Raw genomic sequence first — 23,395 nt, 5'->3', positions numbered from 1 at the left:
ATTTCGAATGACTAAGGTCAGGACTTTGAATTGGCCATTCCAAAACATTAACTTTATTCTTCTTTAACCATTCTTTGGTAGAACAACTTGTGTGCTTAGGGTTGTTGTCTTACTGCATGACCCACCTTCTCTTAAGATTCAGTTCATGGACAGATGTCCTGACATTTTCTTTTAGAATTTGCTGGTATCATTCAGAATTCATTGTTCCATCAATGATGGCAAGCCATCATGGCCCCGATGCAGCAAAACAGGCCTAAACCATGATACTACCACCACCATGTTTCACAGATAGGATAAGGTTCTTATGCTGGAATGCAGTGTTTTCCTTTCTCCAAACATAATGCTTCTCATTTAAACCAAAAAGTTCTATTTTGGTCTCATCTGTCCACAAAACATTTTTCCAATAGCCTTCTGGCTTGTCCCCATGATCTTTAGCAAACTGCAGATGAGCAGCAATGTTCTTTTTGGAGAGCAGTGGCTTTCTCCTTGCAACCCTGCCATGCACACCACTGTTGTTCAGTATTCTCCTGATGGTGGACTCATAAACATTAACATTAGCCAATGTGAGAGAGGCCTTCAGTTGCTTAGAAGTTACCCTGGGGTCCTTTGTGACCTCGCCGACTATTACATGCCTTGCTCTTGGAGTGATCTTTGTTGGTTGACATTCCTGGGGAGGGTAACAATGGTCTTGAATTTCCTCCATTTGTACACAATCTGTCTGACTGTGGATTGGTGGAATCCAAACTCTTTAGAGATGGTTTTATATCCTTTTCCAGCCTGATGAGCATCAACAACGCTTTTTCTGAGGTCCTCAGAAATCTCCTTTGTTCGTGCCATGATACACTTCCAGAAACATGTCTTGTGAAGATCAGACTTTGATAGATCCCTGTTCTTTAAATAAAACAGGGTGCCCACTCACACCTGATTGTCATCCCATTGATTGAAAACACCTGACTCTAATTTCACCTTCAAATTAACTGCTAATCCTAGAGGTTCACATACTTTTGCCACTCACAGATATGTAATATTGGATCATTTTCCTCAATAAATAAATTACCAAAGATAATATTTTTGTTTCATTTGTTTAACTGGGTTCTCTTTATCTACTTTTAGGACTTGTGTGAAAATCTGATGTTTTCGGTCACATTTATGCAGAAATATAGAAAATTCTAAAGGGTTCACAAACTTTCAAGCACCACTGTACATGCAAGTGATATACATAATGTAAATGGCCCAGAATACTGACTTAAACATAGGTATATGAGTACTTTCCCTGCATAGTGCCCTGTCACACTACGACGTTCTCACCAGCGTTCGAGTAACGTGTTGCGAAACGCAGAGGAACGTCGAGAACGTTAGAAAAAAGTTACAAGAAAGTTAGACGAGCGTCGGCAAACGTTGGGGAACGTCGAGTGACGTCGGCGAACGTTGAGGGTGAAAAATAGTTTTGGGTGTGCACAAAAATTCAGGACGTTCTATCAAAACGCTACTTACACGTTAGAGGAACGTTACACGAAAGTTTGCGGGCGTTACTTGAACGTTACTCAAAAGTCAGGACGTTCCCTGGACGCTAGGCGGACGCCGGCCCATCAGGGTCGAGTGTCCAGCACGTGCCTAGTGCTTGGGTAACGCTTGCCTAACGCCTGTGTAACATCCATCGAACGTCTGTCCAGCGTGTCGCCAACGTTTTTCAGCGTTCGCCGAGCGTTCTTAACGCTCATGTAACGCTCTTTCAACATCTTTCTAACGTCTGTCAGCGTTCTGAATTTTTCCAGCGGCTGTGTAACATCCATGTAGCATCCTTGTAACGCGCCTGTAACCTACTGGTAGCGTTCAGGAGCATTTGGCAGGCACTTGCCAGAAATATATTTAAAGGGGCTTGCAGAGGCCACCGACAGTCCTGTTGGAACTTGAAGACTTCAGAACAATGACAGACCAAGAGAAACACCAGTATGCTGTTGCTGCTCTCATGCATCACAACAACCTGGTTGAAATGGTGGTTGAAATGGAAGTGATGCACTCTGGCCAAAAGCCCCCCCTTTTATACTGCGCGTCCAGCCGCAGGTTGGCTAAACGTAACAGGAACGTCACACAAACGCTCCACGTGTTACTCGAACGCTACAGGAACGCTAGGCAGACGCTGTGGAAACATTGAGAACGTCAGCTAGACACTGGACAAACGTCGAGAACGTTACCTGGACGCAAGGCAGACGCTACCCAAACGCTATGATAACGCTATCAAAGCGCTGTGGACGCTATGAGAACGCTAGGTTTTGCTGCTATTTTCGACCACAAACGTCGCCTGACACTGAGGGAACGTTGGCTGAGCGTTACCCAAGCGTTACAAGAACGTTACAACATCGTTGACCTAGAAACTTAATTTGAAGAACGTAGACGTTCCCCGGCGTTTCTCAAATTTTTAAAAACGCAACCAAACGTCGAACAAAACGCTATAGTGTGACAGGGCCAATAAATATTTAGCACTATTAATATTAAGTTTTGTAGTTAAGATAATGACTTAAGTCTTAACTCTGAATATAGTCCAACTCTAAAGGCCAATTTATGCTGACAACCCAGTCCTTGCAGATGGCGTCGCAGATGGCGTCTGCGAAGCCCCCCCCTTCGCAGACGCTCTGCGCGCACCTCCCAAAAATTGTGACCACTGCAGACAGCCTCGCAGACAGCGTCGCAGACAAGAGGGCTCTGATTGGTCCACTCTACATCCGCTGTACACGCACTTCCGCTTCCCTACTTTCCCGGTTTGTTTTGTTTTCACGACCGCCATTTTTAAAAACACGCGCGAAGATGGAGCAGCACGAAGAGCGGTTGATCGAGGAAGTGAGGAAGTACGTACATCTATACGACTCCAGTTCTAGTCATTATAAGTAACCGGAGGATAAACACTCCACTAACCACACCCACCAACTACTCCTAGCGATTTCGCGACTTCGCGCCCCCTTGCGTTGTGGAGGTGAATAACATCGCGCACGCCTATTACTCCCCGCTCAACGATAAATTACAACTGTCTGCGAAAAACTATCTGCGAAAGCCTTGTCGCAAGAGCATGCAGAGGCCTTAAGTTCACAGTGTCTCAATATTGCCCATAGTTATACTTCTACTGTACTTATGGAGTCACAGTACCAGTCAAAAGTTTGGACATGCTTTAAAATTCAGTGTTTTTTTCTCTATTTTTATTCATTAAAATTCACTTCATGTCTTAAAGTCATGATGAATGTCGTTTCTCTTTACTTAGTTGAGCAGTTCCTGACATAATATGGATTATTACAGTTGTGGAATAGGGCTATTTACTGTATTTTTATTATTTACTATTTACTGTTTGATCTCAAACACATTAAGAAGGCAAGAAACTCATCCACTAATTACTTTTTGACGAGGCACACCTATTAATTGAAAAGCATTCCAGGTGACCTCCTCATGAAGCTACTTAAGATAATGCCAATAGTGTGATATTGAGGTATTTCACCTGACGTCACAGGGTCACCTGACGCCCCGGTGTCCGCCATTTTGAAGGTCAAGCTAGCTAATGTCAACAACATAGTAGCTAGTATGTTACTGTAGCAATGTTTACGTTCAGTCATTTGGATGACTGTTAAAACCTTTCAGTCTCAAGTTTTTCCTTTACTGTATTACTAGTTTACTGTAATTATGATCCAGCAGCTATTTACACTGGATCCCGTGTAAATAGCTGCCGGAGCGCGCTCCGGCTTGCTCCCCCTCAAATTAAGCAGCACGCTCCGGCTTGCTCCCGGAGTACTCCGGCCGAGGTTCCGGAGCGCGCTCCGGCTTGCTCCCCCTCAAATTAAGCAGCACGCTCCGGCTTGCTCCCGGAGTGCTCCGGCCGAGGTTCCGGAGCGCGCTCCGGCTTGCTCCCCCTCAAATTAAGCAGCACGCTCCGGCTTGCTCCCGCAGTGCTCCGGCCGAGGTTCCAGAGCACGCTCCGGCTTGCTCCCCCTCAAATTAAGCAGCGCGCTCCGGCTTGCTCCCGGAGTGCTCCGGCCGAGGTTCCGGAGCACGCTCCGGCTTGCTCCCCCTCAAATTAAGCAGCGCGCTCCGGCTTGCTCCCGGAGTGCTCCGGCCGAGGTTCCGGAGCGCGCTCCGGCTTGCTCCCCCTCAAATTAAGCAGTGCGCTCCGGCTTGCTCCCGGAGTGCTCCGGCCGAGGTTCCGGAGCGCGCTCCGGCTTGCTCCGCCTCAAATTAAGCAGCGCGCTCCGGCTTGCTCCCCGAGTGCTCCGGAAGCAAGCCGGAGCGCACTGCTTAATTTGAGGGGGAGCAAGCCGGAGCGCGCTCCGGCAGCTATTTACACTGGATCCGGTATAAATAGCTGCCGGATCATAATTACAGTAAACTAGTAAATACAGTAAAGGAAAAACTTGAGACTGAAAGGTTTTAACAGTCATCCAAATGACTGAACGTAAACATTGCTACAGTAACATACTAGCTACTATGTTGTTGACATTAGCTAGTGCTAACAGCTAGCTGCTAGTACACTGCTACAACACAGACACCGACCCTAATAATACAGTTCTTGGTCATTGCCTGGTAACAGCAAATTTATAACGGGCCATGTCTCAACAGACTAAGAAGTTATTTCAATGACATTTAATAACATTTTGTTTATCCTGAGGACCGAAAGTAAATGAAAATGTGAACAAACCTTAGCTGTAATAAGATGGCGACCACCGGCTCCAGGGACGACCCACTGATGTAGGCATGTTACCCAGCCTGACACAAAATATTTGTAGGCATCCAAACTCTTATACGCTTTCAGATCAATACCTGTGTATGGCGATGGGTTTTTAACGACATAGGTATACAGATCATGTGGACCGAAGTCAGGTAAAGACGAGGGCTTCGTGTACTTCCGTACATCAGTGAACAATCCTGGTGGAAGCAGGTAAACGTCGTTCTCTAAGCCTGCTAACCTCAATTTTTGCAAATACCTCTCCCTCTGCTCGCCCTGTAAATGCCCTACGTCGCTGGATAGTGAAGGTGTTTTCTGCATCTCGCTCCTTTTTCTTTTATGTTTTTCGTTTGTCACCTTCCTCGCATTCAAACTGATTCGAGCCGTGACGTCCAAAATGGCAGCCTAACGATGCATCACATGACTTGGTCACGTGGGTGAAAAACCTCAATACATATATATTGTGGCAGAGGGGGCATGGCCTAGTGTCAGTTTGTGAATAAAGGGCGGGGTCAGGGAAGGTGAGTGGCCAAGTTGTTACACCTGTTGTCCATTAATGTGTGTGTGCTTCTTGCAGTGATGGTGGAGCATAAGAGGAGTAGGAGAGCAGAGAAGGGGCTTGGGACCAGAACACGACTGTGTGTACACACACAAATACGTGTCCTGGAGTGTCGAGTGAAAGCTGAAAAGCTGTGTCTGAACAATAGCTCCTGCCTGCTGTGCTTCTATACTCCACCCACATCAGGGAAAGTATCACAGTGGTGCCAGAACCTGGGAGTACAGAAGGGAACCTGCCCATGGAGTCCTCACCATTCAAGGACCTCATTCATGCCTTCGCTACTGCTCAGCAGAACCAGCATCAAGCACTGATCGCCCTCCAGAAGGAGCAGGAACAATGCTTCGAGGCCTTGATGCTGACCCAGCAAGAAGATTGCCAGGCGTTCCAACACCTGCTCGCGTCGGTGGGGTCCTCGACCAGCACAGCAGCGGACCCTCCCCACCTCACCCTAATGAAGATGCATCCGCACGACGATCCAGGAGCCTTCCTTGCGCTCTTCAAGCAAGCAGCTGAAGCGTGGGGGTGGCCGGTCGAGCAGTGCGCCTACTTCCGCTGCTGACTAGGTGAGGTGCAGCTTGCCACGCTGCAGCTCCCCGCCGACAGTGGGCTCATATACGCCGACTTAAAAGTAAGCCATTCTACAGCGTGTTGGCTGCTTCCTGGAACAACAGCATCAGCACTTCCATACGATGAAGTTGGAGGAGGTCGGCCAGACATTTGTGTTCAGCCAGCAGCTCCAGGATGCTTGCCGGCAGTGGCTGAAGGCAGATGACCGTGATGCTGAGGGAATTATCGACCTGGTGACACTGAAGCAGTTCATTGTGCGACTTCCGGAAGGAACAGCAGAGTGGGTCCAGTGTCATCACCCAGCGTCGCTGGAACAAGCCATCGAACTGGCAGAGGACCACCTGGCAGCAGTTCCCATGGCAGGAGGATGTGTCGCCTCTTCTCCTCTTTTCTCTTTCTCTCCCTCTGCTTCCCATCCCTGCTCTGTTCCCCCACCGCAGAGGTGGGGGCTGCTGCCCCACAGCTGGCCCAACACACCCGTAGTGTCCTCCCATTTTCCCCTTCCGTGTCTGTGTCTTCTCCCCCTCAAGTGAGTGATGCCCAAAACACTGGTGCAGAGGGAAAGCCTGGGCCGGTGTGCTGGTACTGCGGGGAGCTGGGACATCTGCAAGGTCAGTGCTCTGCAATGAAGGTGGGAGCGGTGATCCGGATCCCTGACGAGCCAGAGACTGCCCTCAATCGGGCCGGAGCATATCGTATACCGGGATGCATACAAGGGGATATGGATCATGCCTTGGTGGATTCCGGCTGTAACCAGAGCTCAAACTACCAAAGCCTGGCGCAAGGTGAGGCATTGGGGAGAGCACAAGTGGTGAAAGTACTGTGTGTGCACAGGGATGTTCACAACTACCCATTAGTGTCCGTCCACATTCTATTTTGGGTAGAGAAGCAGAGAATAAAGGTAGCAGATAATCCTTGTCTCACCCACTTGCTGATTTTGGGGACTGATTGGCCAGGGTTTAAAAAACTGATGGAACACATAGTAAGACATGGGTCCTGCATTAATACGTCATGGGAAGATCCCAGTGTGGCATTGACTGGGGAAGCTGTCACAGAGCCATCTACCTCAGCACCACATCAGGGCGATACGAGGAGTGAGGAGCAGCCCACCCCTCCTCCCTCTCTTGGGGATTCCCTTGAGGATTTCCCATTAGAGCAGTCACGAGATGAGACTCTGTGTCATGCATTTGACCAAGTGAGAGTAATCAATGGTCAAACTCTCCAGCCAAGTGCAACACTGGCCTTCCCCTATTTCGCTATTATAAAGGATAGGTTGTACTGAGTGATGCAGGACACTCAAACCGGTGAACAAATAACCCAGTTGTTAATCCCAAAGAGCCATAGAGAACTTGTATTACATGTGTCTCACTTTAATTCCATGACTGGACACTTAGGGCAGGATAAAACACTAGCCCGAATACTGGCCCGTTTCTATCGGCCAGGGATTTGTGGGAATGTCCGTCAGTGGTGTGCGGCATGCCGCAAATGCCAATTAGTAAATCGCACAGCCACTCCAAAAGCACCTTTGCGCCCTCTCCCTCTAATCAAAACCACTTTTGAGAGAATTGGGATGGATCTTGTCAGGCCATTAGATCGGTCAGCATGGGGATATCGCTTTATTTTAGTTCTGGTGGTCTATGCAACGCAATATCCGGAAGCGATGCTTCTCCGCAGTACCTCAGCATGCAGTATTGCAGAAGCACTCTTCCGTATTATCTCCTGGGTCGGGGTTCTGAAAGAAATCCTGACAGACCAAGGCACTACATTTATGTTACACACACTGCATGAGCTGTATGGGTTATTGGGAATTAAGTCTATCTGCACCAGTGTCTATCACCCACAAATGGATGGCTTAGTGGAACAGTTTAATCAGACACTCACAAACTTAATTCAGAATTTTTTAAATGAGGATGCATGGAATTGGGATAAATGTCTCGAGCCCGTTATTTACAGTTTGAGAGGTCCCGCAAGCCTCCACAGGTTTTTCACCGTTCGAGTTATTATATGGGTGAAAGCCATGTGGCATTTTAGACATGCTACGAGAGAACTGGGAGGAGGGACAGTCGCCTATCAAGAATGAAATCCAATACATTCTTGATCTGCACACAAAACTCCACACACTCACTCACTTAACCTAGGAGAATTTGCGGCAGGCACAAGAACATCAAGTCTGACTGTAAGACGGGGCACTTGCCTTAGAGAGTTCACACAGGGAGATAAAGTGCTTGTATTATTGCCCACGTTGAGGTCCAAATTAATTGCCAAGTGGCAAGGGCCCTTCGAGGTCACATGGCGAGTCGGGGACGTTGACTATGAGGTGAGGTGAACAGACAGGGGTGGGGCATTGCAAATTTACCACCTCAACCTGTTAAAACATTTGAATGGGGGGGGGGGGTCCCTGTGGCACTGGTTTTAGTAGTCCCAGAGAAGGCGGAGCTGGGGCCACAGGTACAAAAAAAAATTCTCAAGCCACTCTGTTCCCTTGTGGAGACCACCTCTCACTGGCCCAACTCACAGAGGTGGCCAAGTTGCAGAAGGAATTTTCTGATGTGTTCTTGCCCCTGCTCAGCTGCACCCACCTTATAGAACACCACATTGAGATGCCCCCAGGGGTGGTGGTGCGCAGCCGCCCTTACCGCTTGACCTAACACAAAAAAAGGTGGTCCAGGATGAACTCAAGACCATGCTCGGAATGGGCATAATCGAGGAGTCCCACAGTGACTGAAGCAGTCCGGTGGTACTGGTTCCCAAGATCGACAGGTTGGTCTGGTTCTGTGTGGACTATAGAAAGGTCAATGCAGTATCTAAATTTGACGCATACCCAATGCCTTGCATTAATGAGTTGCTCGATCGATTAAGTGCTGCTTGCTTTTATTTGACACTGGATCTAACGAAGGGATATTGGCAGATCCCCTTGATTCCTCTATCCCGAGAGAAAATAGCCTTTTCCACACCATTTGAGTTACACCAATTCATCAAGCTTCCTTTTGGGTTATTTGGGGCTCCCACGATGTTCCAGCGGCTCATGGCCAAGATCCTCTGCCCTCACACTGCCTACGTGGCAGCGTACCTCAACGACATCATTATCTATAGCAATGATTGGCCGCGGCGCCTGGAACACCTTAGGGCCATCCTGAAGTCACTGAGGCATGCGGGTCTCACAGCTAACCGAAAAAAGTGTGCAACTGGGTGGGTGGAAGTATGGTACCTGGGTTTACACTTGGGTCATGGGTAGGTGCGTCCCCAAATTAACAAGACTGCAGCGATTGTGGCCTGCCCGAGACCCAAGACCAAAAAGGGGGTGAGATAGTTCCTGGGGCTGGCTGGCTACTATCGTAGGTTCATACCTAATTATTCAGACATCACCAGCCCGCTAACTGATCTCACTAAAAAGGGAGCACCATATCCAGTCCAGTGGATGGAGCACTGCCAACAGGCTTTCTCTAAGGTAAAAGCTGCACTGTGTGGGGGGCCAATTTTACACTCCCCTGACTTCTCTCTCCCCTTTATTTTACAGATAGATGCATTGGACAGGGGGCTAGGGGCTGTTCTGTCCCAGAAGGTGGAGGGTGAGGAACGACCCGTGCTGTACATCAGCTGCAAGCTCTCGATGCGTGAAAGCAAGTACAGCACTATCAAGGAGGAGTGTCTGCCTATCAAGTGGGCAGTCCTCACCCTCCAATACTACCTGCTGGGACGGCCTTTCACCCTCTGTTCAGACCACACGCCCCTCCAGTGGCTCCACCGCATGAAGGATGCCAACGCGTGAATCACCTGTTGGTATCTCGCCCTCCAGCTGTTTAAATTTGAGGTGGTCTAGAGGCCGGGGGTGCAGATGGTGGTGGCAGACTTCCTGTCCCGTCGGGGGGGGGGGAGTCCGCTGCAGGCCGGATGGCTCCCTGGCCTGAGTCGGCGGTGGGGGTATGTGGCAGTGGGGGCGTGGCCAAGCATCAGTTTGTGAATGGAAGGGGGGGGGTCAGGGAAGGTGAGTGGCCAAGTCATTACACCTGTTGTCCATTAATGTGTGTGTGTGTGTGTGTGTGTGTGTGTGTATACACGTATGTATCCTAGAGTGCCGAGTGAAAGCTGAAAAGCTGGTAATAAACGTGTGTCTGAACATTAGCTCCCACCTGCTGTGCTTCTGTACTCCACCCACATCAGGGAAAGTGTGTGTTGTGACATCCCGAGAGGCTGCGTCATCGAGGGGCGCTATGTCACATGTAGATGGCTCCAACAACAAGCAGCTATAACTCCATCTGGTGGTGGAGTTGGGAACTTCACCCTCAACACCCAACATGGCAACACACCTGTGGCCAATGAGGGCCTAATGAGTAAGAGGGCTTTGTGAGAGCTCAAAACTCCCAGTGTGAATGTGGAGGAGGGAGGAGCGAGGTTCATGGACTCTCCTGCTGAGTGGATCCTGTTGGGCAGAGTATTCATCAAACTGCTTATCTGGAATTCGTACCTGAGGGATTTTTGCACCAAAATACTTACCTGTGTTATGAATGCCTGCTACTGGGCTGCCACCGGGCCGAAGACTACAGGGATTGTTGACTGGACTCAAAGTAAGGCAGAAGATTTTGTTTGTTCTGTGGAAAGGATATTGGACTGAAGGAAACCTGCCTATAACTTTGTTGTTCTAAAGCCAGAGACATTGTTTGAGTTTGACTTTTGGGAATCCATCTTCATTTGAACCTTGGACTTTGAGATACCTTTTCTGTTTAATCTCCTGGCTTAACATTAAAAATCTTGATTTATTTTAACCTTTGTGTCCTTGCACTGATTGAAGGGTCCCGCTGAGAGCCAGCCAACCTCTTGTGATGTCACATATGGTGGGGGATGTGGACATTTCAATCAGCAATAATAGTGCATGTACGAGCAGGACACTGAACATTTGATTGCTCAATTTTCCCAGTTAACCATAGGCCCTCTGCATAACAAGATGGAGGAAATTTTGAAGGCCCTTATTGCAGGCCAGCAAGCCCAAATGCAGGTGAGTGCGGCCCTCCTGGAGGAACAAAGGAAAGCCAACCAACTGAAGGCAGAGGAGTTGCAGCTACAGAAGAAGATGGCTGTTCGGAATGTTGGCCCAATAAAGGCAAGTGATTTTATCTCCAAAATGGGGGTTACAGATGATGTTGATACTTGCATACTTGCACACCTTTGAAGCCACGGCCACTAGGGAAGGATGGCCCAAGGCACAGTGGGTTGGACTGTTAGCCCCATTTTTAACAGGAGAATCATTGAACGCTGTCCGAGACCTACCCCCTGACAAGACTACGAACTATGATGCTCTGAAGACTGAGATCCTCAGCGACATGGGCTCACCAAGTTCGGTATGGCTCAACGCTTCCACATCTGGACCTTTCAAGCAGACCAGGCTCCCCATGCACAGATACACAAACTTTCCAGAATCGCGAGGAGATGGCTGGAACCTGAGAAAACCACAGTGGCTGCAGTAGTGGAGGCCATTGTCGTGGATCACTACATTCGAGCCCTGCCATATGAGGCGAAGCGCTTCATCAGCCAACAAGCCCTAACCACAGCTGAACTGACTGTTGAAGCTGTGGAAAAGTACCAGGCCACAACAGAAATGCTCCGTGCTTCCAGGAAGGACCCCAGGACTGCGCCCCCACTGCTGACAGGGGGAGCCCACCCCAAAATTCCCGCTGAGAGCCAGCCAACCTCTCGTGATGTCACAGTCTATCTATCTATCTATCTATCTATCTATCTATCTATACACACATTTGTTTTCCACATATTTCCATATATGTTGTATGTTCAAGATGTTATTGCATAGTTTATGTCTTCAGTATTGTTCTACAATGTGGAAAATAGTCAAAATACAAAAAAAACCCTATGAATGAGTAGAGTAGGGGTGTACAAACTTTTGACTGGTACTGTATATTTAGAGCAATTTATTACAGGCCACGTGGGTGGAGTACAGAAGCACAGCAGGTGGGAGCTAATGTTCAGACACACGTTTGTTAGCAGCTTAGCAATACTAAGGTAAGGTCAATAACAATTTCTGACATGTCTAACTACAACTCCCAGAATGCCACATAGCTTATAAACATGGCCTCCAGTGATTGACTATAATACCCAACACACACGGACTATCATTTTCAAGCTCACCTTCCTTCTGATCACACACAACTGAACCCAATCACAGCCACAGTATATAAGGACTCTCAGTCCACTCGCTCAGTGCAAAGTATTTGCTCTGTTTTTCACACCAGTCATTACCAAACCTTGTATTTCTCATAGTTTTTCTTGTTTTCGATCTTCTTTCTGGTTTTCCCCGTTTGCTTTTTTGCCTATCCCAGTTTATGCTGTTTATACATTGCCTAACCACAGCCTGTTCTCTGACCTCATTTGTGCTTTTGTGTATATGCACCTGCGTTGTTATCTGCCACCTCACATAGGTTAGAAAGGGCCCGAAAAATATTGCTGCTAGAGAGCTATTTTTTAGTTACAGATTTTTAAATCATATCAATATAACAGTAATTCAGTTTTGCTGTAAACACCTGAACCACATCTGCATTGACTGGCATATGAAAAATAGCTGTTTGATCCAGCAAACCTTGTTCACATAAATGATGCCTATGTATCACAATAAACCAAAAGCAGAAAGATAAACATTTCATACCAATGTAGAAAGCAGCACTGTCATCTGGAGCATGATCATCTATATATGAAATTCCCAAAGGCTGTACTGGAGTTTCACCAATTCCACGCAAAATGTTCCCCAGTAATACATAGATCCACATGGATAACTTGGACTCATTTTCACAACCTGATGTAAAAAAAATACAAATACAAAAAGTAATTCTCACAAAACCAGTTAAATAGAAAAATGTGTGTGTGATATATATATATATATATATATATATATAATATACTGTACACACATCACATCCAACTCCAATGTTCATAAACTGAGTAAAGTGTACCTGTGTTTAACGCTGTAGAGGGGTGGTTACCCACAGGCAGCATTCGAGGTGGACTGGCTGGACATGGTGTGACGTTATGTGTCGAGTTCACTGAAGATCTAACTGATGTTTCAAACTTGTATCTGAATACAACCAATCAGTTCAGTTGTTTTGGTGAGTAGGCAAAATAAGTTAGAGACAGCAAAATGCATATTAGTGACAAGGTTTAGTGCTTGATGCATTTCACATATGCTTGTTGCACTTTCAATCATTTAGGCCTAAACATAAGGCCTCCTCTTAGATCTTAAAGATGTACATTTCACATTATAAATTTATTTTATGACATAACATGAAATACAGCATCCAAAATGGTGAATTTATTCCATGTCAAGTAAAAAAAGTATTTCCATTTATGAAAAAAAGGTGAATGAAATACATTTTCCTTTATGAATATTATTTATGAAATCTGTTCAAAATCCATAGCTATCATCTCTTGCAGAGCAGATGTCATGCACAGTTGTCTCTGTCATACAGTAGGTGTGGAAGTGCCTGTCAGTCAGGCAAAGTATTGTCACTCATGTGAAGTATTCTGGCAGTGGAGGGGAAGTATATGGTCAGTGGGATGAAGGTAGATAGGAGGTGGATGTATTTGCAGAAGAGTCTTTATTATAAAAGAAACAGGAAACAGACATACAATCCAAAATGGCAGGCTGCAGTTGTATCAAGGAACAGGCAAAGGGTCGGGCAAAGCACAAACAGGCTAAACGGCCTAGACCAGGGCTTTTCAAAGTGTGGGGCGCGCCCCCCCTGGGGGGCGCCAGAGTTCTTCAGGGGGGGCGCAACGTGAGGAGCCTTTACCAGAGACAAAATGGATCGATTTTTAGTACCTAAAGCTACAGTGAGTGAGGAGACAGAGTTTGGGCCAAGCAAAAAAACCCAGAGCCTCCAGGATGTTGCGATTTGCAACTTCAGCGCAAATTCAACCAATCCCTGCAAATTCAGGGTGGTGTTACAATTATATCCAATCATCGCAACTTTCCCGCAAATTTGACCAATCGTTGGCGTCGTCTTGAGGTGACGTCGACAAACTACCTTCCGCCTTACTTCCGTGTTTACGTTCAAGAGAAGCAGCATGCGCGCAGTGTTGCCAGATTAGTTTTAAGTGCATTTTGGCAGGTTTTGAACATATTTTGGACTGGAAAACGTCAGCAGTATCTGGCAACATTGCATGATGTGCGAGTCAGTGTTTTATATAGGCTTAAATTCTGTTACTGAAAGTGTGTGATGTTTACAGTGAAGCACTGTGTGCACTTTATTTTATTTTTTTTTACTTAATACAAGAAATTAATGGATGCCAACATTTTTGCCAAAATGGTATTTTATTTTCCATTGTTTAGGCAGCTTCAGCATCATACTGTGAGATTCTGTTCAAATTGTTTTTTTTCTTCTATGAAGCCTGAGCCATTTATTTTATTAGTTTAAAATTATTGTTTAATTTAGTCTTCAGGAGATACTGCCTGCACACAGTACTAGTATTAAGTTTTTTTTTTCTTACATGAAAGCTGAAGCATTTATATTATATTTTAAGGTAACTTCATGTTGTGCTGTGAGGTTCTCTGCACTTTAACTTTTGAACCAACAGGTGCATTTGGATAAGTAAAGCCTATTTTTCTGCATTTTTGTAGTCCTGGCAATCTTTTGTATTGGTAAAGTTGTTTATAGGACCATTTCTCAGTGTCTTTTTGTTTTTTAATCAATAGTTTTTCAGTAATAACCTAATATTTAACATATCACTCAATTTTAATCACAAAAAGAGAAAATCGCAACAATTTCTCGCAACTTTCACTTCCTCCCGCAATGTAATCGCAACAAAAAACCTAAACACTGCAACTTTCATCGCAATTTTTTTGGAAAACCCCCACAACATCAGACATTTTAGCCCACAACAATCACAAAAAAGGCCTGCAGAATCCTGGGGGGACTGGAAAAAGAAGGAAGTATGACCATGATTATTTAAAGTTTGGATTTTCATGGACTGGATCTGAAGATGCTCCACTGCCACAGTGTGTTGTCTGCCAAGAGGTGCTAGCTAGTGTTGCCACCTGTCCCGGTTTTTCCTGATTGTCCCGGATTTTCATGGTCTGTCCCGGAAAAAAAAATCCGGGACACTGAATGTCCCGGTTTTTTGTACATGATGATGGGCAAAATGTGTATTTCAACTTGCGAGCCAGCTGAGAACCAGTTTGCTTTTCCGTAGCTCGCCGTGCTAAGCGGAGGCACGTCATTACGTCGCTGTATACGTCAGTTACGTCGCTGTATACGTCAGTTACGTCGCTACGTTTACATAAACCTTGGCGCGAATATCAAAGCAACAATAATAATAATGGATGACTTCGCGTTTGTACAGCTGCTGCTTCTTGTCGCTTAAAAATGGCGATCTTTCGCGGTCTTGTTGTTGGTTTTAACAACTCCGCCCCCTCGCTGACGTAAGCGGTTCTTTCCTCTGGCCCAGCAGAGAGTTGGTGCTAGCCTGGAACCGGTTTTTCTGGCCCCAGAGCCAGTTCTTTGTCAGTGGAAACAGAAAACCCGGTTCCAAACTAAGCACTGGCCCCGAACCAGCCCTGGAACTGCTTTGGTGGAAAAGGGGCAATGGAGGATGCTTGGACTGATAAAAGAAACAGACTCTGTTGCAATGGTGAAGGCTGAGCTTCAAGTCAGGCTAAACTTTCAGTTGTCCTCAAGACATTCATTGAAAATCAGCCAGGACTCATAGCAGCAGCAAAGAAAAACACCAAATATAAATGGAAGATTAGGTAAGGTTTTGGTGAATTAAATGAAATCCAAATAGTCTTATCTGCCTACTCCTGTATGTGCCCAGTTATATCAGTTACATGTCCTCCTATGTATTTGTTTAGCCAAGAGCAGCAAGCAGCAGAGGCACAGGCAAGCACAAGCAAAGCACACACCACACTCTAAGCAATCAGGTAAGCTGTTTGACACTACACCTTACATTGTTACATTCAGGTATTCTTAGATACAATGAAAAATTAGATTATTTTTATTCCACATAAGCAAATAGAACTTAATTATGTATTCCCCTTTTACCTGTGCCCACTACTGCCCCCAGGTGTCCACAACCAAAAACTGTTGGAAATAAACCAAAATAATGAAGACCTGCTACTATATTATGTAAAGCAATTAACTAAACAAATAACTAGCAAAAGCGTCATTTTTACTAATTAGAGCAATACAATTTCAGCGTAGAAGGGCGATTTTTGTCTTGGGTTAGATGTGCGAAGGGCGCCGTTGCTTACAAGCCAAAAGGTCGATTGGATGGTTGAAATGTCCAGGATTTTTGTCAGACACAGGTGGCAACCCTAGTGCTAGCTAACGATGCTATGAGATGTTTAAAATGTGTAAAAAAAAAAATGATGTTTTAAAAAGCACAGATGTTTAAAATGTGAAAAAGAAAAAAATTAAAAATGTGTACAACCATTTTTTAAAAATACGAATGGAACATTAAGTATAGCAACAACAAAAATTGTGTGTGTGTGTGTGTGTGTGGGGGGGGGGGGGGCGCTGTTGTTTATTTGCTCTCCGAGGGGGGGGCTGACTCTCCCACACTTTGAAAACCCCTGGCCTAGACAATATTGGAATAAAAAAAAACAAACACATAACACGAATCAGGAAACCAGGAAAACTACAAGATAACAAGGCTTGGTAATGGTGACTTCCAATGCAATACTTTGTGAAGTACAGGAGTATTCAGGGTCCTTATATGAGCGCTCTGATTGTGCCTTAATCCAAGGCAGGTGTTATTCATTAGTGGCATGCACTGTTCAGAACATGTGTGAGAGTCAGAGAGAAAGTCTGTTGCATGCACCAATACACGCAGGTGTGACAGTGCCCTACAATTATTTCCCCTTAACATCTATTTTTTTTAGTTACACAAGATATTTATATTGAAATACATAATCACAGAGCCTTGAAAAACTATTTAACCCCCTTAAATGTCATGTGATTTGTTGTGGATTACAAATGACATTTAAACAGATTTTCCCAGACAGTATTTTTACTGCAAACCAATATGCTCAAAAGTAAATTTGAGTAAAGCCAAAATTCATTATTTCTCAGCAAATATTTAAAAATCTCATCATCTCTAGCCATTTTATCCTGTTCTACAGGGTCACAGGCAAGCTAGAGCCTATCCCAGCTGACTACAGGCAAAAGGCAGGGTACACCCTGGACAAGTCACCAGGTCATCACAGAACTGACACATAGACACAGACAACCATTCACACCTAGGGTCAATTTAGAGTCACCAGTTAACCTAACCTGCATGTCTTTGGACTGTGGGGGAAACCGGAGCACCCGGAGGAAACCCACGCGGACAACATGCAAACTCTGCACAGAAAGGCCCTCGCCGGCCACGGGGCTCGAACCCGGACCTTCTTGCTGTGAGGCGACAGCACTAACCACTACACCACCATGCCGCCCCTATTTAAAAATATATATAAAAATGTTCAACCTCTGCAGACTTATATTTGGTAGAACCATGATTTTCTACAGTAACAGCTGTAAGTGTGTTGGTATCAGGAGTGGCGAGCTGAGGTGAAGTGTGGACCCAAGAGCAGACTCAGAAAACAGGTAGTGTAAAGAGAAAACTTCTTTAATGAAGTAGATGGCTGAAAGGCAAAGGTATAGTAGGGCTCAGGCAAAAATCGGTAGTCAAAAAACAGGCCAGGATGTCAAAAACACAGAGGAGCAGGTAGATACAATCAGGGACAAAAATCAGGACAGAAATCTTCACAAAAACTGATGAACACAGGGACAAGGGAAATCCAGGCAGAGGTAGCAAAAGACACAATTCAAAAGAACAGGCAGGCAAAAACAGGGACAAAAAGCTGGACAGAAAAACTTGACAAAAAAACAAGGAGAAATTCAGGCAGGGGGAATCAAGAAGACACAATACCAATGAGCTGTAGCAAGGCAAGGAAAGTCTACAAGAGCCAGTCTGGCAAATGGAGTAGCTCCAAACAGTTCTTTAAAAGCCCTGGCTGATGGGCTTTTTGAGTGGTAGCAGGTGTGGGAGTGCCGCTTCAGGAAATGGCCTTCAGCAAGGCAGGACTGAATTCCTGTCCTGGATCTGGCGTGGAAGTCCCACAATCTAAGGCATGGATGGACTGGACCGGACTGTGACAGTTGGGGTAAGCTGGGCTGGAGTGAGTTCCTACCAGCTCTGCATACTGGGAGTGGTTTTCACCCATTGTTCTTGGCAGATTTATTTCAGGTAATACAGGTTGGATGGATGCTGTTTGTTGACTGAAAATTTCAAACGGTGTTCCCAGAGAATGATCCTGCCACCACAATATTTCACTATAGGGATGGTTTTAATTGCGGTATGGCCTGCATTTTGTTTGTACCATACACAGCACTTTGAAACTTGCCCAAATACAGTATCTTGTTCTCTGTGTCATCAAACATATCTTCACTGGGTCACTCCTGTGCTTTGCCGTGGTTCTTTTAGAGCTACATTTTCTTTCTAGCCACCATCCCACACAGTCCATGTGCAGAGTTCTTGAAATGAGTGTGTGGTGCACTTTCACTCCACTTTCAGCCACTGTACTCTAACTCCTTTAGAGTGAGTTTTGGCCTCACTGTGACTTCCCTCTCTAGTCTCTGGCTTGTTTGTGAGTTGAGTTTTAAGGACAGCAGTGAGGTAGTGCTTGAGTTGTGCGACACAACTTCTCCTTCGTCCCTCTTGATCCAACAGTGCTTACTGAGATATCCAACCTCCAAGATATAATTTTACCCCCATTCCTAAATTTAAGAAATGTTGTTACTTTAACTTCCATAGAATACTCCTACGCCTTTGTTTTCACCCCTTTCCTTCAGACTGACAGTCTCTGCAATAACAGTTTAACTAAAGTAGCTTTTGTTCAGAAAATGGGAGCTTTTTAAAATACTTGCTGGTGAATAATTAATTTTGACTTTGAAAACTATCTGTAAGAGAAAATGAGTTTACAGTGAAAATACTGATATCATTTGCTATTCAAACAAATTGAATATGTTCCAGCGGAGTTAAATGCTTTGCAATTCACTGTGTGTGTGTGTGTGTACATACATACGCGCGCACACACACAGTGGTTTGTGACCCCTTTAGAATTTTCTATATTTCTACATAAATATGACCTAAAACATCGTCAGATTTTCACACACATCCTAAAAGTAGATAAAGAGAACCCAGTTAAACAAATAAGACAAAAATATGATACTTGGTCATTTACTTATTGAGGAAAATGATCCAATATTACATATCTGTAAGTGGCAAAAGTATGTGAACCTTTGCTTTCAGTATCTGGTGTGACCCCCTTGTGCAGCAATAACTGCAACTAAACATTTCCGGTAACTGTTGATCAGTCCTGCACACCGGCTTGGAGGAATTTTAGCCCATTCCTCCATACAGAACAGCTTCAACTCTGGGATGTTGGTGGGTTTCCTCACATGAACTGCTCGCTTCAGGTCCTCCCACAACATTTTGATTGGATTAAGGTCAGGACTTTGATTTGGCCATTCCATAACATTAACTTTATTCTTCTTTAACCATTCTTTGGTAGAACGACTTGTGTGCTTAGGGTCGTTGTCTTGCTGCATGACCAACCTTCTCTTGAGATTCAGTTCATGGACAGATGTCCTGACATTTTCCTTTAGAATTCACTGGTATAATTCAAAATTCATTGTTCCATCAATAATGGCAAGCTGTCCTGGCCCAGAAGCAGCAAAACAGTCCCAACCCATGATACTACCACCACCATGTTTCACAGATGGGATAAGGTTCTTATGCTGGAATGCAGTGTTTTCCTTTTTCCAAACATAGCACTTCCCATTTCAACCAAAAAGTTCTATTTTGGTCTCATCCATCCACAAAACATTTTTCCAATAGCCTTCTGGCTTGTCCACATGATCTTTAGCAAACTGCAGACGAGCAGCAATGTTCTTTTTGGAGAGCAGTGTCTTTCTCCTCGCAACCCTGCCATGCACACCACTGTTGTTCAGTGTTCTTCTGATGGTGGACTCATGAACATTAACATTAGCCAATGTGAGAGAGGCCTTCAGTTGCTTAGAAGTTACCCTGGGGTCCTTTGTGACCTCGCCAACTATTGCACGCCTTGCTCTTGGAGTGATCTTTGTTGGTCGACCACTCCTGGGGAGGGTAACAATGGTCTTGAATTTCCTCCATTTGTACACAATCTTTCTGACTGTGGATTGGAGTCCAAACTCTTTAGAGATGGTTTTGTAACTTTTTCCAGCCTGATGAGCATCAACAACACTTTTTCTGAGGTCCTCAGAAATCTTCTTTGTTCGTGCCATGATATATTTCCACAAATGTGTTATGAAGGTCAGACTTTGATAGATCCCTGTTCTTTAAATAAAACAGGGTGCCCACTCACACCTGATTGTCATCCCATTGATTGAAAACACCTGACTCTAATTTCACCTTCAAATTAACTGCTAATCCTAGAGGTTCACATACTTCTGCCACTCACAGATATGTAATATTGGATCATTTTCCCCAATAAATAAACCAAGCATAATATATTTGTCTTATTTGTTTAACTGGGTTCTAGGACTTGTATGAAAATCTGATGATGTCTTCGGTCATCAAAGTCCTTCCCACACCATGTGGCACATAGGGTGGTGCCGATCTCCGTCGCACTCGGCCTCTCGCCTATTACATAGCTAGGGTTACAGTGGGGGGCTAGTCCTCTGGTAACTGCAAGAGTTTGACTCCCCACTTGCATCTGTATTGTAGCATGCCTTGCCAGAAGGTATGATTTTTATGATGGTCTTTGGTATGACCCGACCGTGAATAGAACTCCCGATCAAGAGGTGGACACGCTAACCACTAGGCCAACTCACAGTTTTAGGTTATATTTATGCAGAAATATAGAAAATTCTAAAGGGCTCACAAACTTTAAAGCTCTCATCTCATTATCTCTAGCCGCTTTATCCTTCTACAGGGTCGCAGGCAAGCTGGAGCCTATCCCAGCTGACTACGGGCAAGAGGCAGGGTACACCCTGGACAAGTTGCAAGGTCATCACAGGGCTGACACATAGACACAGACAACCATTCACACTCAGATTCACACCTACGGTCAATTTTAGAGTCACCAGTTAACCTAACCTGCATGTCTTTGGACTGTGGGGGAAACCCACGCGGACACAGGGAGAACATGCAAACTCTGCACAGAAAGGCCCTTGCCGGCCACGGGGCTCAAACCCGGACCTTCTTGCTGTGAGGCAACAGCACTAACCACTTGTTTATTAAATCTTACACAATTAAATATTAAATTAAATACAAAATATTCAGTTAATGGGCGGCACAGTGGTGTCACTGTGCCGCCCATTAACTGAATATTTTGTATTTAATTTAATATTTGTGTAAGATTTAATAAACAAATGGCATATCCTGTATATATAGAGGATATAAAAATGTCTTCACTCCCCTGTAAGGAGACAGCAACCTTGAAGTAAGGTTGAAGCAACTTTGAAGTTTCTGCTAGCCTTCTGCAAAAAATATAATGGCTACCAGGGAAAATGTAAAAGTTCTTTAATGTAGTGTACTATTGTCTTCGCCAGTGCTGAGCCTCATTTTGCCAGAGATGCAGACAAAATCCTCAGTGCTCAGTCTACTCACTGGGAGAGCACTCAAATGGGCCACCGCCACCTTTGACTCCACAACAACACTGAGTCATTCCTATGCCAACATCCTGAATTGGGCAAAGATATGGGCAAGATGTTACTTTCCTTCAAGCAAGGCAACTAATCTGCAGCTGATTCTGCACTAACCTACGATGTCAGTGTAGTGGAGAGTGGATGGAACGAGCCAACACTAAACACTGTATTCAGAAAAGGCCTCAGAAAACTGATCCAGGCTGAGTCGAGTATGCTGGGATGACATGCTATCCCTCAACCAGTTCACAACTTGTCCATTTGAATGGGTTAAAGCCTTAGCTGTTGGAGAATAACCCAGAAAAACAGCGCCCGTGTCCATTCTAGTTTCAGTAGGGGTTAATCAGAATGTCACAGGACCTACCCATAAATGGTGGTCACACTCTTGAGCTAACACTAACATTCGTATTGAATATAGAAAATATCTAATTCCACAGTCTTAAGATCTTAAATAACACTTCCACAGTCTTAAGATCCCTCAGATCATTATTTCATCTTATTCAAAATATATGCACCTTGCCACGCTACTGTGTCAAACGTACATTAATGTCAACTATTGAACAATGTTTTATCAGTAGTCTCCCAGAATTATCAACTTTGATTGGATCACTGTCAGGCACCACAGAAGTTGATAAGGCAACTGAATGCTTAGAGTCAACGTTGTGCTACACTTCAGGTAATGTAGCTCCACTTAAAAGAAAAATGATTAGAGAGAAAAAAATTAGCACTCTAGTATAATGATCACAATTGCATCTTAAAACCAACCACTTGAAAATTAGAATGAAAATGGCATCAAACAAAATTGGTAGTGTTCAAATTAGCATTGAAGGAGAGCCTCCAGAAGTATAGAAAAGCTCTCAGTGCTGCTAGATCAATGTATCTCTCCACCCAAATAGAAGATAAGTGTCAGAATGCAGGCACTTATGGACGTAAATGCAGAAAATAATGGGATGCAAACAGTAAACAAAGCCAAGATGAAAGACAGGAATCGTGGTCAGTAAACTAGCGTGGGTTGGGCGATTGGTGAACAATGTAATAAAGGGGAGACAAAGAGTGAAAATGTGAGAGGATAAGCAAAAGTCAGAAATACAAAAGACAAAAAGATACAAGGCTTGGTATGAACTGTGAGAGCAGAACGATACTTCGCACTGGAGTAGAGCAAGAGAGTGGCTTAAATAGGGGAAGAGGTAATAGGCCATTTGCAGGAATTGGTCACATGTCAATTTTCCCCATAGCAACAAGCCCATGGTGGGCAAGCTAACTTGATATTCCTTGACAACCATAAGAGTTTGACTGGCGATACGAATACTGGAGAATCTCCTTGTTCTGCCATGAAATCAAGGGGTCATGAAGTTGTAGTCAAGGATAGCCGAGAATTCTCATGACTTACAGTATGTAGAGGGAGATGAACTCTGAATGTAGTGCACCAACTTGGATGTGAATAGGAGTTGTATGCACCATGACATAACCTTCTCCTATGGTTCTCCAGCATTTGAACCATTTCCACTGATGGTTCAAATGCTGAGTGCACTTTGGAGAGAGGTTGTTGGAAGGTTGAACCTCTGAGTGACAGAGCTGCTGATGAAGTTGCCTTCTGCCCCTGAATCGATAAAAGCAGAAAGGATGTGTGTGGCATCTGCCAACTTTAACAACACTGGAACCTTGAATGATTTGGAACTGAACTTTCTTACTGGACTCACATTGCATACTGGGACTTCAGAGGGAGCTGCATGGGATGGACGGATGGGACAATGGTTGAGCTGATGTTTGGCACTTCCGCAGTAGAAACACAACCCCTCCCTCCTCCTCGTTAAATGCTCAGTGCGTGTTAACCAGGTACATGACACTTCCATGGATGCACTATCATCAGGGGTGAGGACCGGTTTGCCACTATCCTGAATG

General features: G+C 45.0%; 1 protein-coding gene across 3 annotated transcripts in view; it reads right to left on the bottom strand.

Annotated features, from left to right (window-relative positions):
• The window catches only part of slco1c1 (solute carrier organic anion transporter family, member 1C1), a 202,398-nt gene that overhangs the window by 100,466 nt on the left and 78,537 nt on the right, over nucleotides 1-23,395 (bottom strand). For all 3 annotated transcript variants that reach the window (XM_060903857.1, XM_060903859.1, XM_060903860.1), the window contains 2 exons: nucleotides 12,782-12,903; nucleotides 12,478-12,624 (listed from right to left, as the gene is read on the bottom strand). In XM_060903857.1, coding sequence (XP_060759840.1) covers nucleotides 12,478-12,624; nucleotides 12,782-12,903 — 269 coding nt within the window. The remainder of the gene's footprint in view (nucleotides 1-12,477; nucleotides 12,625-12,781; nucleotides 12,904-23,395) is intronic.

The sequence above is a fragment of the Neoarius graeffei genome, chromosome 21, assembly GCF_027579695.1.
Source record: "Neoarius graeffei isolate fNeoGra1 chromosome 21, fNeoGra1.pri, whole genome shotgun sequence".
Lineage (NCBI taxonomy): Eukaryota > Metazoa > Chordata > Actinopteri > Siluriformes > Ariidae > Neoarius > Neoarius graeffei.
This window is presented reverse-complemented; position numbering and strand designations above follow the sequence as displayed.